This window comes from Watersipora subatra, chromosome 8 (assembly GCF_963576615.1).
Source record: "Watersipora subatra chromosome 8, tzWatSuba1.1, whole genome shotgun sequence".
In the NCBI taxonomy this organism is placed as follows: domain Eukaryota; kingdom Metazoa; phylum Bryozoa; class Gymnolaemata; order Cheilostomatida; family Watersiporidae; genus Watersipora; species Watersipora subatra.
Window position 1 is genome coordinate 36,120,069 of NC_088715.1, and position 19,536 is coordinate 36,139,604.

Here is a 19,536-nt window from a genome sequence, read left to right on the forward strand (position 1 = left end):
TGAGACATGCGGTCGAGGAATGCATTAAGCTCGTATCTCAAGGTGTTACACTAGTTGGTCTGTATCTCAAGGTGTTACAGTGGTTGGTCTGTATCTCAAGGTGTTACAGTAGTTGGTCTGTATCTCAAGTTGTTGCAGTAGTTGGTCTGTATCTCAAGGTGTTACAGTAGTTGGTCTGTATCTCAAGGTGTTACCGTAGTTGGTCTGTATCTTAAGGTATTACAGTAGTTGGTCTGTATCTTAAGGTGTTACAGTAGTTGGTCTGTTATCTCAAGGTGTTACAGTAGTTGGTCTGTATCTCGAGGTGTTACAGTAGTTGGTCTGTATCTTAAGGTGTTACAGTAGTTCGTCTGTTATCTCAAGGCATTACAGTAGTTGGTCTGTATCTCAAGGTGTTACAGTAGTTGGTCTGTATCTTAGGTGTTACAGTAGTTGGTCTTTATCTCAAGGTGTTACAGTAGTTGGTCTGTATCTCAAGGTGTTACAGTAGTTGGTCTGTATCTTAAGGTGTTACAGTAGTTGGTCTGTTATCTTAAGGCATTACAGTAGTTGGTCTGTATCTCAAGGTGTTACAGTAGTTGGTCTGTATCTCAAGGTGTTACAGTAGTTGGTCTGTATCTTAAGGTGTTACAGTAGTTGGTCTGTATCTCAAGGCATGAGAATGTTTTCTAAAATCAGCAAATTGGTGTTATCTATGCCTCAGGTGATAGAGTGGCAATGGAGCCTGGCATTCCTTGTCGCCGTTGTGAGCACTGCAAAGGGGGACGGTACAACCTCTGCCCTGATGTCATCTTCTATGCGACTCCTCCAGTACATGGAACTCTGACTAGATTTACTACTCTCGCCTCGGACTTCTGCTTTAAGTAAGAAAATTTGGTAAAGTGAAATTTGCTATCCCATCAAATACCTCAAATGCTTAGAGCTGGCATCCATAATACTTTCATTATTTATTTAGATATTATTATAATTTTATAAAAGATGATTTGAGGTGCTCATTCTTGAATTATCTATAGCCTGTGGAGCAACTGTGGTCCAGTTGTTGGAGCATATGCCAATGTTTGAATGGATTTGGTGTTTAAAGTATAGAGGCCGTCAATTGGAGGTGGGTTTCAAATAGAAGGTGGCGCCATAGAGTTATCTCCCCCTTGAGTGATAACTGTGCCTTCAACAACACGAGCGTTTCCGGTGCCAACAAAGAGCGTCTAGGCCAAGCCCCTTTTTTGTGCTAGTCAATCGTAGTGATTGACAGAACAATAACATCAGCCATGAGAATGATCATGAATTTCCACCGTTAAGATAGTAATTATTGCTCATATTAAAGAATTGATCATAGTTTATTACTCTAACATATGCTTATTATTTAAAGCAATTCAATACCTACATGCCTTGCAAAGGCACTGAATAGATGGTGTTAAGTAAGTGAGTTAATACAATCAGTTACTGCAATGATATACAGCCCCCACACAGGGGGGCTGTATATTATTGGTTACTCATAGATAAGATAGATAGTCATACTGGGGTTGTATTACATTGGTGTGATGGGAAGCTAATCGACTGCCATCAACTGAAAGTATTGACATTGTATGGTGATAGAGTGAATCATTGACACCACAGTTCACAAACAGCCCTTGCATGTAATATTAGATTTCAATACATATTAATCAAATACATAGACTAGCTTGAAGCTAGTCTATGTACTTGATTTCCAGACATCAAGCAAAGATGTCCACTAGTTAGTGGACATCTTTGCTTGATGTAAGCAAGCAAAAAGTTTGAAAGTTAGAGTGGCAAATGTTGTTATATGTTAAATAAAAATAAATTATACTTGATTATACTAAATTATGATTATTTAAAAATAAAATATACTTTTTTACTACTTTATTAAATAATTTTTTATTGTAATCATAGCTAAACAGATTATATTTAGCCATTACTTGCTAATTATTTCTCATTTACATTTAAACACATTTGCAGTTTCATTTTCCTTCCTAATTTATTTCAACAAAACACTTCTTTCATGATATGAAATTTAAAAGTTGTAGTTGTTTAAAAAAGCTTGAAAACCTTTACAGTTGTTTTCTTATTCCTCTTAATTCTTTTGAACTGCTTAAAAATATTTTCTCATGATATGTAGTTTAAAAGTTAGAATGGTAAATGTTATATAAAAATAAATTTTCTATCCAAAGACTTTTTTATTACTCAGACAACTCGGGTAGTACAGCTCATAGTTGATGGCAGTCGATTAGCTTCCCATCACACTAATGTAATGCAACCCCAGTATGACTATCTATCTTATCTATGAGTAACTGATTGCATTAACTCACTTAACACTATTTATTCTCAGGCCTCTGCAAGGCATGTAGGTATCAGGGATTACGCGTATGTCACAATCTCCATTTCCATAATTCATTTCTATATTATTTCCATTTCCATAGCATTTCCATAATGCATTTCCATATTATTTCCATTTCCATAATTCATGTCCATATTATTTCCGTTTCCATAACATTTCCCTACTTCAATTCCAAATTATTTCCATAACATTTCCATACGACTTCCATTTCCATAACATTTCCATAATTCATTTCCATATTATTTCCATTTCCATAACATTTCCATAATTCATTTCTATATTATTTCCATTTCCAAAACTTTCCCATAATCTATTTCCATATTATTTCCATAACATTTCCATATTATTTCCCTTTCCATAGCATTTTTTTTACTTCATTTCCATAGCATTTCCATAATTCATTTCCACATTATTTCCATTTCCATAACATTTCCTTACTTCATTTCCATATTATTTACATTTCCATAACATTTCCATAATTCATTTCTATACTATTTCCATTTCCATACCATTTCCATATTACTAAAATATAATTTCCATATCCATTTCCCTAAACTTATGGAAATACAGTCAAACATGGATAACTCGGCCACGGATATTTCGAACACATTGTTAACTCGAACGGATTTTTTGGTCCGTTCATACGCAATGATAAATTGCTTGAGATAACTCGAACGGTTTTTTTGCCGAAGGAACAAATTTTGGTTGATATTTATGTAAATTCCTTCGGATTAAAACAAATTTTGGTTTGTTTCAATCCGAAGGAATTTGCATTAGTCGCGGAGCTACGACTACTCTGCCTTCCTAGCGAGTAAAGCGCTCCTTATATGTATATTGTGTACATACATTTCCCCCGTACCGTATGATGGAACCGATTAGGAAATCGTATAAAACCTGATTAATGGGGTCGCTAACACGTCGGCCAAAAATGTAACAAAGTATTAGCGATAAAAATTTAATAAAGATCGACACAACATGCAAAATGCAAATTGTAAGAGTGATTATATGCGAATATATAAGGATAAAAGACCTTTTTACAAACTACACTCGATAGATTTTTTAAATGAAACAACTGATCAGATGTGAAGCATGCGATTTTGGATTGGTCATAAATGTTTACTCGTGAAGTTTTAAAAATTATTCGAAAACTTAGATATTTTTCTATCAGCTGAGATTTGTGTGTAGTTTCAGGTGATGTGACTGCCAGGATGTGTTAAGATTAAAATTGGCAAGGTTGATCTCTGTTTAAAGGCTCAGAAGAAAAAAGATGGGTCTTATTCTCTGAGTGTTTTAATGGCGATCAAGTTTTGCCCATTTTAATCTGAAAACCTCATGGCATTACATCACCTAAAACAACAAACAAGTGACAGAAAAATATCTAAATTTCCTGATAAATAACTTTGAAACTTTACATGAGAGGCTCTATAACTTGCAAAAAGCAATCTATGATTTTGCGTTATACATAGTTTGTATATGTACATGTATCTTCTGTTAAATACAAGCACTTGTGACAGTGCTCTGACAACTTGAACGCTTTGATAACGCAAACACTTTTGCTCGGTCCCGTGAAGTTCGAGTTATCCATGTTTGACTGTATTTGTTTATGGAAATGGATATGGAAGAGTAAACATTTCCATAATATGTTTAGCGATCCCTGGTAGGTATTGAATTGCTTTAAATAATAAGCATATATTAGAGTAATAAACTATAACTAGAAATTCCACTGTCATACAGCCCACGACCAAAGTGATATTGGAAAAAAGAAAGGGTACTGATGGTTGAGAAATGCAATATTAGCAGTCAAATAGGATAACTGCAATGGTAGCTGTAATGTAATGGGTGTGGGTGTTATTATATACAACAAATAGCAATAATGAAAGGAAAAGATTATATGTTTATATCTCTCCTCCTGCAAAAAGAGAAATGTAATATTGGCCAATATTAGAAGTAAAATGCACTGATATTATTAGAATAACCAATATTATTAATATAGTAATAATATAAAACCAATGCACAATTTTGTTTACATTTCAAAACGTCATAGCTAACAATATCACAAAGTTGTGATATTTATATAGATTTTCAGAAAATCTGTACTACGCAGTCATCGTTCTGTAGTCATCCAAACTTATAATTAATTATTGTAATAATCTCATTAGAACCGTTAGAAAAAATATCATCGTCATTCCCTTTAATTACACTGCGTTAGATTTTTAGAAAATCTGTACTATGTAGTCATTGTTCTGTAGTCATCCAAACTTATAATTAATTATTGTAATAATCTCATAAGAACCGTTAAAAAAATATCATCGTCATTTCCTTTACTTACACTGCGTTGGACATCAGTTAGAATACGAAAGTACTCAAATGTGTCGGCAAATGAAAATGAAAAAATTGAAATCGGCAAAAATGAAACGATTTCTGTACTCCTATGTTAATTGACGAAACCTTCGGTAATTCGACAATGCTATAGACTGGTGAAAACTGCACGTTATGCGCAAGACTTTATCGTTCTATTCTCTGTCGCTCGGCGTTTCAATTTCCGGTCTTAACTTTTATTAAACCGAGCTTTTCAGGCGTTTTGTGGCGATTTTCGTCCAAATTCATGTCTATTTGTGTATGATCCGATCAGATGGGTTAGTTTTAGGAATTTGTGGTAACCTTTCAAAGGCTTGGTAACATATTTAAATAGGTTTATATGCGTTTTGTATCATTATTACACTTAAACGACTTTACTGAAAAATAGTTAAATTTGTTGATAGGACTTCGTTGCAAGGGTTTGGTGACGGCCGTTAGCGGATAGTTTTTCGGGAGTTGTGTGCACATGTGCATTTATCATAAATCTCCCAATCAATCGCTTCGCTCTTGTTTGGTCATTGGATCATCATTTCTTTAATATGAGCATTAATTACTATCTTAACTGGAAATTCAAGATCCTTGTTTAACCCTTCTCATGGCTGATGTTATTGATCTAGTCAATCACTACGACTGACTAGCACAAAAAAGGGGCGTGGCCTAAACGCTCCTTGTTGGCACCGGAAATGTTAGTGTAGTTATCACTCTAGATAACTACACGACCGTTTCCGGTGGAGATAACGGAGGAGATAATATTATGGGTGGCGCTCTCTTTTTCAACCTTTCTCTCACATTAGTGGTCAAACAAAAATGGCGTTCAAATAGAGGTGGCCTTCAATTAGAAGTTTTACTGTAATTAGCTGGGCAGTTGTTCATAGATACTAAAACGGGATCGATTGCCGCGAATGTTTCATCATTAGTTTACCGACTTGTGAACCATGAGTTGGAGCATCATCAAAAGTTATCTTTCATCCAAACCTTGATACAGATAGAAATCGAACAGATAGACACTACTTTTTTCTTTTAGTGAAAATATCTTTGTTTTGCTTTATTGTAGATATAATTATAAAATATTTGTTATTAGTTTTACTTTGCAGAATAGACTTTACTCTCTAGAAAGAATAAACAAATCGTTGTTAATGGATGTTCGTTTCCCTTCAACTTATTGGAACCATAGTCTATATAAACCAGTGAAATATAACAGAAAAGGAGAAAAGCTGTCGGATGCAAACTAATAATACTGCGGTTACGGTACAGCTTAGAAATTAAAAAACCTTCTAGTTTTTCCTTTTTGTATTGCCAATGGGTTGAGTTTGAAAAGATCTCAGCATGGATTAGGCAATTTACATTTATTATCTAACGTTTTCTCAATAAAGTTCTTAATGTTCTAGTTGTGGCTTGAAATCTGGGAATTGGCTTGTAATAGTGATTATCCCATCTCTAGAATTTTCAGTTGTTATAACTGTGACAATCAGTTATTATTGCAATAGCGTTGCAACTTTGTAATTGCAATGTTGCTGCAACTTTTATAACTGTGACAGTCCTTTGTCTATCTGTACGCGGTTGTTATCAAATATAACGCAGGTATAATCAGATATGTCATATAACAAAATTTACCCTACTGCATCACTTTACTACAGTTTTCTATTTTCCAAATATTTGGATTTTTTTTCTACTCCAGAGAATCCAGATCAATAGGACGGCAAAATAACCATTCAGAAATCAGAATAGTTACAAAATGAAAAGATTTTTTGTTTTAGTGTTGAGCCAAAGGGCATGAAGCGAAAGTAGTGTCACTTTACAAAATTGACCAATCAGAAAACAAAAATAAATCTTCACATAAGATGCTCACATATCAAAACAGGCAAATTTCAATATTTCAGCCTATCACAGAGCTCGACACAAAATTAGAGGCAAGAAGCTAGTCGAGTCTGATTGGTCAATTTTGAAAAACACACTTGTGATTGGTGACACCTAATCGGTCACCGACTGACCTCCTATTATTACTGCTACTGTTGATGCATTCACTCTTTTTATTAACTAGATTTTACACCAAAAATTGCTTTTATTTTTGCGAGTTAAACTGTATTTTTAAGGGATTCGCTCAGTTCAAATATTTTTGATCAATCGCTGGCAAACCATTTGTCAAGTTTCATTTTGTGTTTGATTTTGAAAGAATGTGGTGAGTAGTTTGCACTGAATCAATGAAGTCTTTAATGAAAAAAGGTTAGAAACAATAACACTTAAGTTAGTGTGGGGTGGAGAATAAATGTATTTGTTATAACAACGATGAAATAAAAGAAGTATAACAAAAATGAAGTATTGGCAGAGCCCAGTCCGTAAAAGTTGGTTTGTCTAATGTCCCTACGTCAGTCATAGTTTGATGGTCTGTCATTGTTGTCATAGTCTGGGTGTATTTCTCAGTCGTTTTAGTAAAGTCCGTCTGCGTTCCTTCACTCCACAAGTCAAGTCGTCCATGTCTCGTATTGGTGCAATTGTCGAGTAAGTTGGCGTGTCGTCTTGGAAGTATGTATGGTCGGAAACTGTTGTTGTTAGCGTATTTGCGATATATCGTCATTGGACTGGGCCCTGCTTCTGGTGGTGGATTAGACGATGAACATGGAGGGGTTGATGAAGAAGGAGAGTTGAAAGGGTTGGATGTAGTTTCAGAAGTGATTTCTTCGAGGTAGCCTATCAAGAAAAAGATGGTAGTGTATCAGCGCTGCTGTACATGGTTTCAGGTGAATAATATTCAGTGTAACACGTAATGGAAGCTTTTGGCTACTTTCTATTTCGTTATGAATAAGTTATTTTATTGTAAATCTTGAATTAAATTTATAAAAGCAGTGGATGGAGAGGTTGATAACAGGTAAACTGTAGCCAGGGCTATGAAAAGAAATCCTAGAATAAAATTAAGTACTTTAAAATGAAGTATTTAATAAAAATATTTAATTCAATAGCTATTAAGATTTAATTTTCAAGAAAAGAAAACATTGGTCGGAGAACTGAGATCACTGAGTCAGACGGAAACTTATTCAAATTTATTAGGCTCTGATCTATCTACGTTATAAGATCACTACTAGAAGATTATTCTATCATATAGAAAGTTAGTCAAAATGAAAATTATTAAAACTCTATAAATTGTTTCTTAAAGAGTATGATATGCGGCTTGTATTTTAGTTTTAGCTAAAAAATAATAGTTTGTTATCTAAACTGAATAAGTCTCATTTTAACCCTTTCGCGGGCAGTGCGACGTTTTTGTCGTTTCGGTAACGTATTTTATTATTGCAGTTTCTGGTTAGCTAAATGCCGTTTTTTGTTTACTTTTTTACCAATAGCAAGCTACGATATAGTAGTTTCGGTTAGCCTCAAAAATTGACTTTAAGATTGAAAAAAAATGATCGTTTTTAGCAGTGATGTATAAATAAACTTTCGAAAAAAATTTGAAAATTGTTCTAAATAATTTATCAACTTTTATTTTTCTTGCTTCGGTTTTTGCTTTTATTTACCGAATTTTTTGAGAGTTTGACTTTAGTGTACCGTCATGGCGACTTCTAAAAGAACCTCCCGAGATTATTCTAATAAAGCAAGTACTAGTACCGAAATTACTAAGAGATTCAGAGCTGACAGTGACTTTTTAGATTTAGTAGCAAGAGATGACAGTGAATCAGGTTTGAATTGTGATTGGAATGACTTCATATCTGGAAGTGACAGTGATGAAAAGGCTGGTAGCAGTAATGATGAGGGTGTGAGTAGGAGTGATGCCAGTGCCTGGAAGAATATAACCAACATAAACAGAGATAAATCGCCTACAATTCAGCAGTTTATAGCAGTGACAGGCCCAGCATTTACTCCAGTAGATGCTCAAGCAGTACGGCATTTTGAAAAGTTTTTTTAGCCTGTCAATCCAGGAAGTACATTTTTGTGGGAGCTCTTTGTTACAAGAATAAGAACATGGTGCAATGATGTGATGTGGGCCTTTGTAAAGGAGAATGCTTTCGAAAATATCATTCGTAAATAGACAATTATTATGAAAAGCATATATTTTATGTTATACATTTTTATTTGTTTATAATATATATATATGCCTATGGACATATACATGTATACATATGCACCTTTAAACATAGATATATGCACATAGTAGCACACAGAAAAGTGTATGAACCTTTTAAAAAAAATTGACTTTTTCGAAAATTAATTCGCCCATGGGAGTCTGATTTAGTTTTGAAAATTCGTCCGCGAAAGGGTTAACACCGTTAATGAGCTGCCAAGCATGAACTATATAATCCAGTTAGCAGGAAGCTATGAGTAGCACCAATGAAGTAAATAGCACTCACACTTGGTGCCATCAAAATGTCTTCTGAATTTGAGATTACAGCACTCACAATATGGGTCAGTGCAACACTCGCGTCCGCTTGTCATTCCAGACATATTCCTCTGCAATATAAAAATAACATAATCACATTGGTTATCAAGATCAGGGAAGATCAATCGAGTCATATTTATTGTTTCTTTTTGTCAGCATCATTATTAACAAAATGAGGAGTTTGTTACTCGAAATATTTCCAACAGTTTATTTAAAAAACAAGTTGGTAATACTTACAGTTAGCTTAAGCAGCGGGAATACGGCAGCAAATAAGAAGTAAATATGCAGCAAATAGGATTGCTAAAATGGTGTATTAACTTCAGTATTGTCAGTGTTAACAGAAACTGCTTGTACACAGATATGTAATGGCAGAATATTCTATGACATCACTAGTTTATGTAGAATTCTTAGCATATGTGTCATGATCACAGAAACCGTGGTTAAGTCGGGGTTATAAGATTTAGAGTTATCTACACTAACAGAAGGAGAAATTTCTCACAGTTATTTTGCAATAAACATTTTGATTCTAGCTTAATTACAGCAGGTTTTATGGTAAAAAAACTGAATGCACGTTTACCATTAGTGCGAAAACATAGTTCCGAGAAAACTGGCGTTAAAGTTTGAGAAACGAAAACCAATGCACAATTTTGTTTTAATTTTAAAACCTCATAGCAACAAATATCAAGAAGTTGTGATGTTTATCTAGATTTCTGTATTTATATTCAAAAAAGTATGCTGAATTTAAAAATCTAAACAGATTTTAGCTCGTTGTCATAAAAATAGCTTTATATTTATCAGAAAATGTATTACTTAATTTTGCAAATATTAAAAACAGCTTGGCAGTATCGCGATATTGGGCACAGCAAAATCATCAACAAAATCTTTAGAAAAATAACAACGCTAACATATTGCACACCATCGGTCACTATATACTTCGATCTTGTAAATTCGAATAATGGTTTTTAAAATTAAATCTGATAACAATCTTATAAAATCGAATAATTATTCTTACAATTAAATATTGTAATAATTTTGTAAGAATCGTTAGGAAAATATCATCGTGATTCCCTTTACTTTCACTGCTTTTGACATCAGTTGGATTACCAAAGTACTCATTATAAGTGTCCAAAATGTCAAAGTTATCTTTAAAATCGGCAAAAAAAGTAACGATTATATTTATCGGACACCATTTTTCAGTACTTCCTGTTTAGCATAGCAACGGTTTTAAGGGGGTTTTTCCGAGGGTTAAAGACTTCTATTGGCTAAACTGACTTCAGATTCAGAAAGATCATTTTTTGATTGGTCCAGATGCACGTGTTACAAAAATCGTTATCAATATTATAAATTCAGTTAGTGCAACTTCAAAGTCAGATAACTCAACTTCGTGATTTGCGACTTAACAATGTCTTCTGTGACCGCGACCCATATAACCTGTGCATTCTTGTTACCTTGGTTACATACATAATCTATACATTTTTCAAATCTTCAAAACAACATTTGTTTTTAGCTTTTCTAAAAGTGATTAATTTATTTTAGAATAAAACATTTTTTGCTAATGGTGTTTTACTTGTTTTGAAATTGCATAAATTCTGTCGATTGCTTGTTTGTCAGCCTCATATAGCCTGCATTTGTATTATATATTATTATGTCATAATCATTGTTTTTGACTAAATGTTTTGACTTTTGACTAATTGCATAATTTCCCAACCAAAACCACATTCTTCATCATACTCACAGCGAAAAATGATATTCCTCTTACAGAAAATTATGTTAAGACTCGTATTCCACCGATCATGTATTTTAGTTCCCGCACTTTTATAAAATCGCATCACAAAATCTTCGAACATATCGACTTATCCAAGGTTATGTTCATCTTCACATTTGTATTGCAAGTTTCAAAATTCTACATAAACATTATATATACTAGTTATTTTATCATATTTTTATATTGTTTTTTGTATTTAAAAAATACTGTTTAGAATATTTGTAATTATCCTTCCACACATATGACCAACATCGTTTTCTATTCCGAGACACCAACATACTACATCTACTGTCATACATTTCAGTTTATGAACTTTCTGTCACTACAACATTCAATTCACTATCCTGGCTCCTCCACAATACTATTAGATTACCAACTTTTAAAACATGTTTATTCAACTCACTCAATAATTCCTGATTTCTGTCTTTTCATTTTCTTCTTTCTATTGGCAAATAATGAAAAACATAATTTTGTTGATGATCACCAATATCACTAAAATGTTATATATAGATATCATGCAACAACCATTCAAGAATGAGAATACAGTAGACGCTCCTGTAACTCATACCTCCTATAACGTAAATTCCAGATAATTTAAAGTATTTATGCATAGCTTTTGCTTCGTATTAAGTAAAAAAGTTTTATACAAGGTAAAGTGTCAAGTCTGGGCGTTTCTTCAATTCACAAGTAGCCGTTTTCTCTTTTAGTGTCAGTGAATGTGTAGTTGAATGCCATGTGGAACATTCTAGAAATTGTCCTCTCGAATCTCACATGAGTTTGTGTATTAACCAGATTACCTGAGAATGTATCGATGGAGGAAGGAGCAATGCTGGAGCCCCTTTCTGTAGCTGTGTATGCATGCACCCGGGCTGGGGTAACTATTGGCAAGAAAGTTCTCGTGTGTGGAGCTGGACCAATAGGATTGTTAGTGATGATGAGTGCCAAAGCTTATGGTGCCAACGAGGTGGCCATCACAGGTAATCATGTTACTTTAAATATTTTGTAGGACGTCATTTGAAAATATTTGATGAGACATGGAAAAACTTTATTAACGAAAAACTTTTAGGATTGAACAGTGCTTGCCCTCTCCGATCATAGTCAATTGATATGCCTAGAGGTGTGGAGCCACATTTCTTAACCTTTGTCTCCTCTGTAGACTGTCCTTCATTTTGTCTGTCTATTAGCCTGCATTTTATCTTGTCTAACCATTGCTCTGTCTACCCAACATCTTGCCCATCCACCATCTTGTCTATCCACTATCTTATGTATTTGCCATCTTGTCTCTCCACCATCTTGTCTATCCACCATCTTGTCTTTACACTATCTTGTCTATCCACCATCTTGTCCACCCACCATAATGTCCATCCACCATCTTGTCTGTCCACCATCTTGTCTATCCACCATCTTGTCTATACACTATCTTGTCTATCCACCATCTTGTCTATCCACCATCTTGTCTATACACTACCTTGTCTATCCACCATGTTGTCCATCCACCATCTTATTCATCCATCATCTTGTCTGTTCACCATTTTGTCTATCCACCATCTTGTCTATCCACTATTTTGTCTATCCTCCATCTTGTCCATCCACCATCTTGTCCAGCCACCATCTTGTCTATACACCATTTTGCCTATCCAACATCTTGTCTATCCACCATCTTGTCTGTCCACCATCTTGTTTATCCACCATCTTGTCTATCCACCATCTTGTCCATCCACCATCTTGTCCATCAACCATCTTGTCTATCCACCATCTTGTCCATCCACCATCTTGTCTCTACACCATCTTGTCTCTTCACCATGTTGTCCATCCACCATCTTGTCCATCCACCATCTTGTCCATCAACCATCTTGTCTATCCACCATCTTGTCCATTCACCATCTTGTCTCTACACCATCTTGTCTATCTACCATCTTGTCCATCCACCATCTTGTCCATCAACCATCTTGTCTATCCACCATCTTGTCCATTCACCATCTTGTCTCTACACCATCTTGTCCATCCACCATCTTGTCCATCAACCATCTTGTCTATCCACCATCTTGTCCATTCACCATCTTGTCTCTACATCATCTTGTCTATCTACCACCTTGTCCATCCATCATCTTGTCTATCCACCATCTTGTCTATCCACCATCTTGTCTCTACACCATGTTGTCCATCCACCATCTTGTCTATCCACCATCTGGTCTATCCACCATCTTGTCTCTACACCATCTGGTCTATCCACCATCTTGTCTCTCCACCATCTCTGTTTGTACAGACATATCTCAGTCACGGTTGGACTTTGCTAAGAAAGTTGGAGCCGACCACATCATATTAAGTGACACAAAGGATGCACAGGAAATGGCTCGCAGGGCTACTGCAGCATTGGGAGGTCAACCGGAAATCAGCCTTGACTGCAGTGGAGCAGAGAGTGCCATACAACTCGCTATCTATGTCAGTTGTTTCCTATGTCAATTTACTATTTATGGTATCTATATTTGTTTACTTTATAGAATTACATTAGGTAAATGTCTGACGTAGCCCAGGCAATTAAAAGTTTTTGCACAGGCATTTTTGTTTTATTCAACCGTTTTATAACAACAGTTACCATTAACAACCTATAACAACAGTTACCATTAACAACCTATAACAACAGTTACCATTAACAACCTATAACAACAGTCACCATTCCAACTTTCAAATTTATTATCTTAAAAAAGAGTTTTGTGCAGTTCAAATAAATTAAGAAAGAAAATATAACCACTGTAAAGTTCTGTAAATGTGAAATAATTAGCGAGTAATGGCTACAAAAAGTCTGTTTGACTAAGATTACGATGAAAAATTATTTGGTGATACAATTAATATGAAATGAGAAAACAAAATAAAAATCATGAATATTGTGAATAAATAATAATGATGAGTGCATAGAAGTGTGTGAATAAAGAAGGTTACCGTTGCAGCAGAAGTTATCTATCAAAACTTTGAATACCATGATACCGTACCACTTGTTACTGGTACAAACGCAAAAATGAGATATCGGACTAACTTTGTCTGGTACTTTGTCTGACCGAACAGAAAGAGAATGTAGAGGTTATTCCTACTCGAGATAATAGAATTGCCCGTGTGAAAATTACTTAGTCTTTACAGATTTAGAAATCGAATCTGAGGAACAACCGGAACAAGGAATGTAACGGCACATTTGGGTTTCAAACGGTACATTTGAAAATTACAAATGAAAAAATAGGTGGTGGTTAAAAAGTTGGCTGTTAAAAATTTCAAAAACAAATGCCAAAGGTAATATTAATAACAATAAGTGCACATTTAGGATGTACAAAGGATATACAGTATAAGGTAATTGTGATGCGAACGCTAAGGTCGGCATAGCCTTGTGATTACAGACGATTGTTAGTAAGCTTGCGATTTGATTGACGGGAGTTGAAATTCACTACAAAGGGAATTTTTTGTTACTAAACTAGATTGCTATAACTGGACAGATGACTGATGGACGCCGTGAACGTCGACAGACAGACATACATTCATAGCTATAAGATATATAGTATATACAGTATATACACTGCACCCCTGCCATACGACATTGTTTCATTTTCACCTTGTAACTATAGTCAACTTATAGTTAACCCATTGTTAACAGTTGCCTCGTTGCAATGGTAATCATTTTCCTACTTCTTCGTTCAATGTCGTTATCGATCTCAAGACCAATGGCTAACGAAATAAAATTATTTATGTAGTTTTGTAATTTTTTACCTATAATGAATTAAAGTTTATCATGAATATTATATCAAAAGTTGAAATGTACGATAAACTTTCACTTCTGCTTACTTTTCACTAATTTAAGCTCATTCACACAATATCAAGCATTTACATAACGCAAAGAATGCTGAACTGAGAGAGAGTGAGCATCATATCTCGTTCATGCTTTGTTGAATGGATTTCAGCGAATAGCATATTAGTAGCTTCATCGGTCCAATCTATTCAGCACACCGACTGCCAAAATTTGAACTTTGAAGGGAATTTTTATTGATATCATATGGCGAAAAAATGTCAGATGGCGGGAGCGAAAAAAAACATCGAAAAGTGGAAAAACCGTATTACAGAGACGTCATAACCCGGGGGGTGCATTGTCTTTAGTATATATGGGTCATGATCACAGAAACCATGGTTAAGTCGGGATTGTAAGATTTGGAATCATCTACATTTGCAGAAGGAGAAAATTCTCAATTTGCAAAAAAATTTTGATTCTAGCATAATTACAGCCGATTTTATGGTCAATAAACTGAATGCACGTTTACCAATAGTGCGAAAACATAGTTCTGAGAAACTGGTGTTAAAGAAACAAAAACCAATGCACAATTTTGTTTACATTTCAAAACGTCATAGCAACCAATATCAAGAGGTTGTGATATTTACCTAGATTTATTTATTTATATCTAAAAAATTATGCTGAATTTAAAAATCTAAACAGATTTTAGCTGGTTGTCCTTGAAATAGCTGTATATTTTTAAGAAAATGTATTACTTAATTTTGCAGATATTAAAAATGGCTTGGTAGTACCGCGATATTGGGCACAGCCGTAGTATCATCAACAAAATCTTTAGAAAAATAATAACAGTAACATATTGCGCATCATTGGTCACTATAATTATACTTCGATCTTGAAAATTTGAATAATTATTCTTATAATTAAATATTGTAATAATCTTGTAGGAATTGTTAGGAAAATATAATCGTAATTCCCTTTACTTTCACTGCTTTTGACATCAGTTGGAATACCAAAGTACTCATTATAAGTGTCCAAAATGTCAGATTTATCTTTAAAATCGGCAAAAGAAAAACGATTATATTTATCGGGCGTCATTTTTCAGTACTTCCTGTTTAGCATAGCAACGGTTTTAAGGGGTTTTTCTGAGGGTTAAAGACTCCTATTGGCTAAACTGACTTCAGATTCAGAAATATCACTCTTTGATTGGTCCATATGCACGTGTTACAAAAATCATTAGCAATATTATAAATTCAGTTGGTGCAACTTTAAAGTCGGAAAACTCAACTTCGTGATTTGCGACTTAACCATGGTTTCTGCGACTGCGACCCATATATATGCATTACATATAGTGTATATACAGGCAAACATGGATAACTCAAACTTCACAGGACCGAGCCAAAGTGTTCGAGTTATCAGAGCATTCAAGTTATCAGAGCACTGTCACAAGTCCATGTATTTATTAGTAGATACATGTACATATAATATAAATCAAAAGAATAAATGGCTTGTTTCAAATTAAATGCTTCTAATGTATCTTTAAAATTTTTTTACCAGAAAGTATAGAGATTTTTCTATCACATGAGATTTTTTTTGTTGTTTTAGGTGATGTGACTGCCATGACGTTTTCAGATTAAAATTGGCAAAACTTGATCCTGACGAAATGCTCAGAAGAAAAGACATCTTTTTCTTTTGAGCGTTTTATCCAAGATCCATTTTGCCGATTTTTATTGAAGTTAATGCGAAGGTTACCTCGCTTTTCCTCGCCTTTGTAGGACTGTCGCTAAGCGGATGTTTGGTAAAAATCAAATTTCGCCAAACCTTTAGAAAAGTCATTGACGAAAATATTTTGCCGATGATGGTAATAACGACGCCCACCAACTACGAAAAGTCGAGGGTTATCTCTATGGCTTGGAATAAAGTGAGTTTCTAAAATGATAACAATCTTCTCGGTAGCCGTTGGGCAAAAAGCTGTTCGAGTTAACGAAGTTGAGGTTGAGTTATTTGAAGCAATTTATCATTGCGTGGGAACGGACCAAACAAAACCGTTTGAGTTAACCATGTGTTCGAGCTATCCGAGTCCGAGTTATCCATGTGCAAAGGTATGAAGCCGCCCCTAAAGTATTTACAATTTCAAACTTCAAGCTGTTGTTACTCAGCTTAGAATATAACCACAGTGAATATATTATTATCATTTTAATGGTGAGAGTGTCCTCTATCTGATTATTTTAATTATTAACTTGCTAAATTAATAATCAAAACAATAGGCTGCCCTCTAAAGTTTAATGTATGGATTTATGCAACCTACAAAATAATCTTCAAATGTGAACAGCTTTTTGAACAAGTTGGTGGCCCTGAAAAAGGCTTTTGGTTGTATAAATATTCTCTATAAGAGAGTGGAGGTGATTTCTGAAGTCTGGTAGTTCAGTACTTGATTGGTCAGCCTTTGTTCTCTATGACAAGACAGCAGCAGTTGGGCATTGATGCAACCAACTTTTCAGGTTCCGATGGCTCAATTACGCTGTGCCAAGCTCTCACAAGGCCCTCCATCAGCTCTTTTTTAGTCTTGGGTTAACTCTTGTTTAGTATAGCTGTTATATGCTTCCACACAGTTTCCAAGGGATTTAGATTTGGGCTCTGAGCTGGCCATGGCCCTGTGCCGACTCTCTCTTGTTGCATTCATTTTTTGACTTCATTGGCGCAGTGGCTGAGGGCATTGTCATCTAGGAACCATCAGTCAGTAGAACTTTTACCAAACAACGCCATAGAACTTAGTAACACCTTACTTTGCATCGTTTTGATATATTTTTCTCTGTTCATCATGCCAAGTACAAAGCCGACCTGTCCAACCCTTCATGCCGCCATATAGCCCCAAACCATCACTGATGCAATGTGCTTTACCGTGGGAGTAATACACCATGGCTCAAAAGCTTCTCCTGGTTTTCTTCTAACAAACGGCAAACCAGAGTGGTTAGTAACAGAAAAGGTAGATTCATCAGAGAAAATCGCTCTCTTCCACTGGTGCACACTCCATGTCTTGTGCTGGCGTGCCCACTTTAATCGATTGTACTGTTGTGTCTCTGTCACCATTGGCTTCTTTCTTGCTTTACAGCCCTTCAACCTGGCAGCAATTAGGCGTCTTCTAATGGTAGATGGTTGCACTTTAATATTGCTAGTGTCCTGCCCGTCTCTGATTAGTTCACTGCTAGACTTTTTACGGCCTAGTCAAGGAAATACGCACTGGACTTCTGACTTTTCTACAAGTTCTCTTTTTTGGGCGATCATAGCGTGGTTTATCTTCAGTACTGCCAGTCTTGTAGAATATCTGAATGACACCAGACACTTTTTTTTGAACAACCAACTCTTTTGGTAATTTCTTGCATAGATATTCCTTCTTTATGAAGTCAAACAACGGTCGCTCGCTGTTCTGTGGTAGTTTTCATAGTGAGGATGTTACTAATGAAAATATTGTACAACGAATGCACAGAATGGTAAGAATTCTTACTTTTATATCCTTTGGTACACAAAAAATGCAAAACATCAAAGATTTTGAAACAATGGCTTCAAGAGAATGAATTATGATAATTACTTGTACTCGCTTCCTATTATTATTAAATACTAAACTTATTTGAGTGAGAGTGCCATGTCCTTTAGGAGATTACACAAGTGAAGTAAATTGTCTAATTATGTTTTAAATAGCACCATCCTGTAGAGGAGACTGTGAGGATTAAAATGATACTTTGTGTTGTTATATTTGAAATTGTTCTCTTTATTCTATTTGAAATTGAACTTTGAGTTCACGCAAATTCACAGGGCGGCTCCATACTTTTGCACATGACTGTACATATACATAATGTTTACAATATGTACAATATATATATACTGTAAAAATTGTCAAAGTGTACTTTAAATGAGTGCTCAAGGAACTTGAATCTATTTCTGAGCTAAAATGTCTCAATCAAATTGGAAAAAAACACACCGGTATTGAATGAAAAAGAACATCTCAGTATTTTAAATCATTTATCATTAAATAGTTTCACACTTTTTGTACTCTTTAAATAAAATGGCCGAAGCATATATTATATCCGAGTGGCTAAATACATGTATAATATGTTGGCTATTCAACTTTTTACTTTAAAGGTTGACTTGCAACAAAATTCACATTATAGTTATTTGATATCTAAAGATTCACCATGTCTTACTCTGCTGTGTTGTAGGTGCAAAATATGTGGGAATGTGATTACAAGCTATTAACAGCTCAAGACTATGTATATATATATATATATATATATATATATATATACATGCAGTATAAAGATATAAAAAGCTCAAAGTTTGCCGTCAGTTATTCGGTCTGTTCAGCTGTAGCGATTAGTACCTCGCAACGACAAATCCGTATTGCCAAAGATTCGATCTCAGAGCCTCCCATTCACCAGGCGATAACGTAACCAATTAACTCTCGCTACACTTAAACGCTACTAATTAACTCACGCTCTCTGTGTCGGCTTTCACGGTAATAGAAGTACAGACCGTAAATTAATGCATCAGCTTATCAATAGAGTTTCGCTTTCCTTTTACGAAGCCTATGCATTAGCTAGACCAATCAAATTTTGTCTCCAACGAAACAACCTTGTTGCCAATCACGTGCAACCAATCAAATATTTTTTTGTTAAGCAATTCCATTCCTAATTGTTTTTCAAAACGGGAAAACCAGGTCGCTATCGCCATAGCAATAGTAAACTCACCTCGTTTTTTCAATGCAAAGGAAGAGTCAGATATTTTGCGAGTGGGATTCACTAAACAGTTTCTTACTTATCTGGTAGAGAATAGAAAATTTTGTTCTAAATAAAATGCGATTCTACAGTAAAACAATATCTGCATTGATTATCGAGTTATTGCATAAATACCTCTGGTATTTATACAATGAG

At 34.8% G+C, this 19,536-nt stretch overlaps 1 protein-coding gene across 1 annotated transcript in view; it reads left to right on the top strand.

The window, feature by feature from the left end:
- The window catches only part of LOC137401441 (sorbitol dehydrogenase-like), a 43,405-nt gene that overhangs the window by 14,312 nt on the left and 9,557 nt on the right, over positions 1 to 19,536 (top strand). The window contains exons 5-7 of the mRNA XM_068087781.1: positions 704 to 863; positions 11,635 to 11,819; positions 13,109 to 13,284. Of these exons, the coding sequence (XP_067943882.1) occupies positions 704 to 863; positions 11,635 to 11,819; positions 13,109 to 13,284 (521 nt within the window). The remainder of the gene's footprint in view (positions 1 to 703; positions 864 to 11,634; positions 11,820 to 13,108; positions 13,285 to 19,536) is intronic.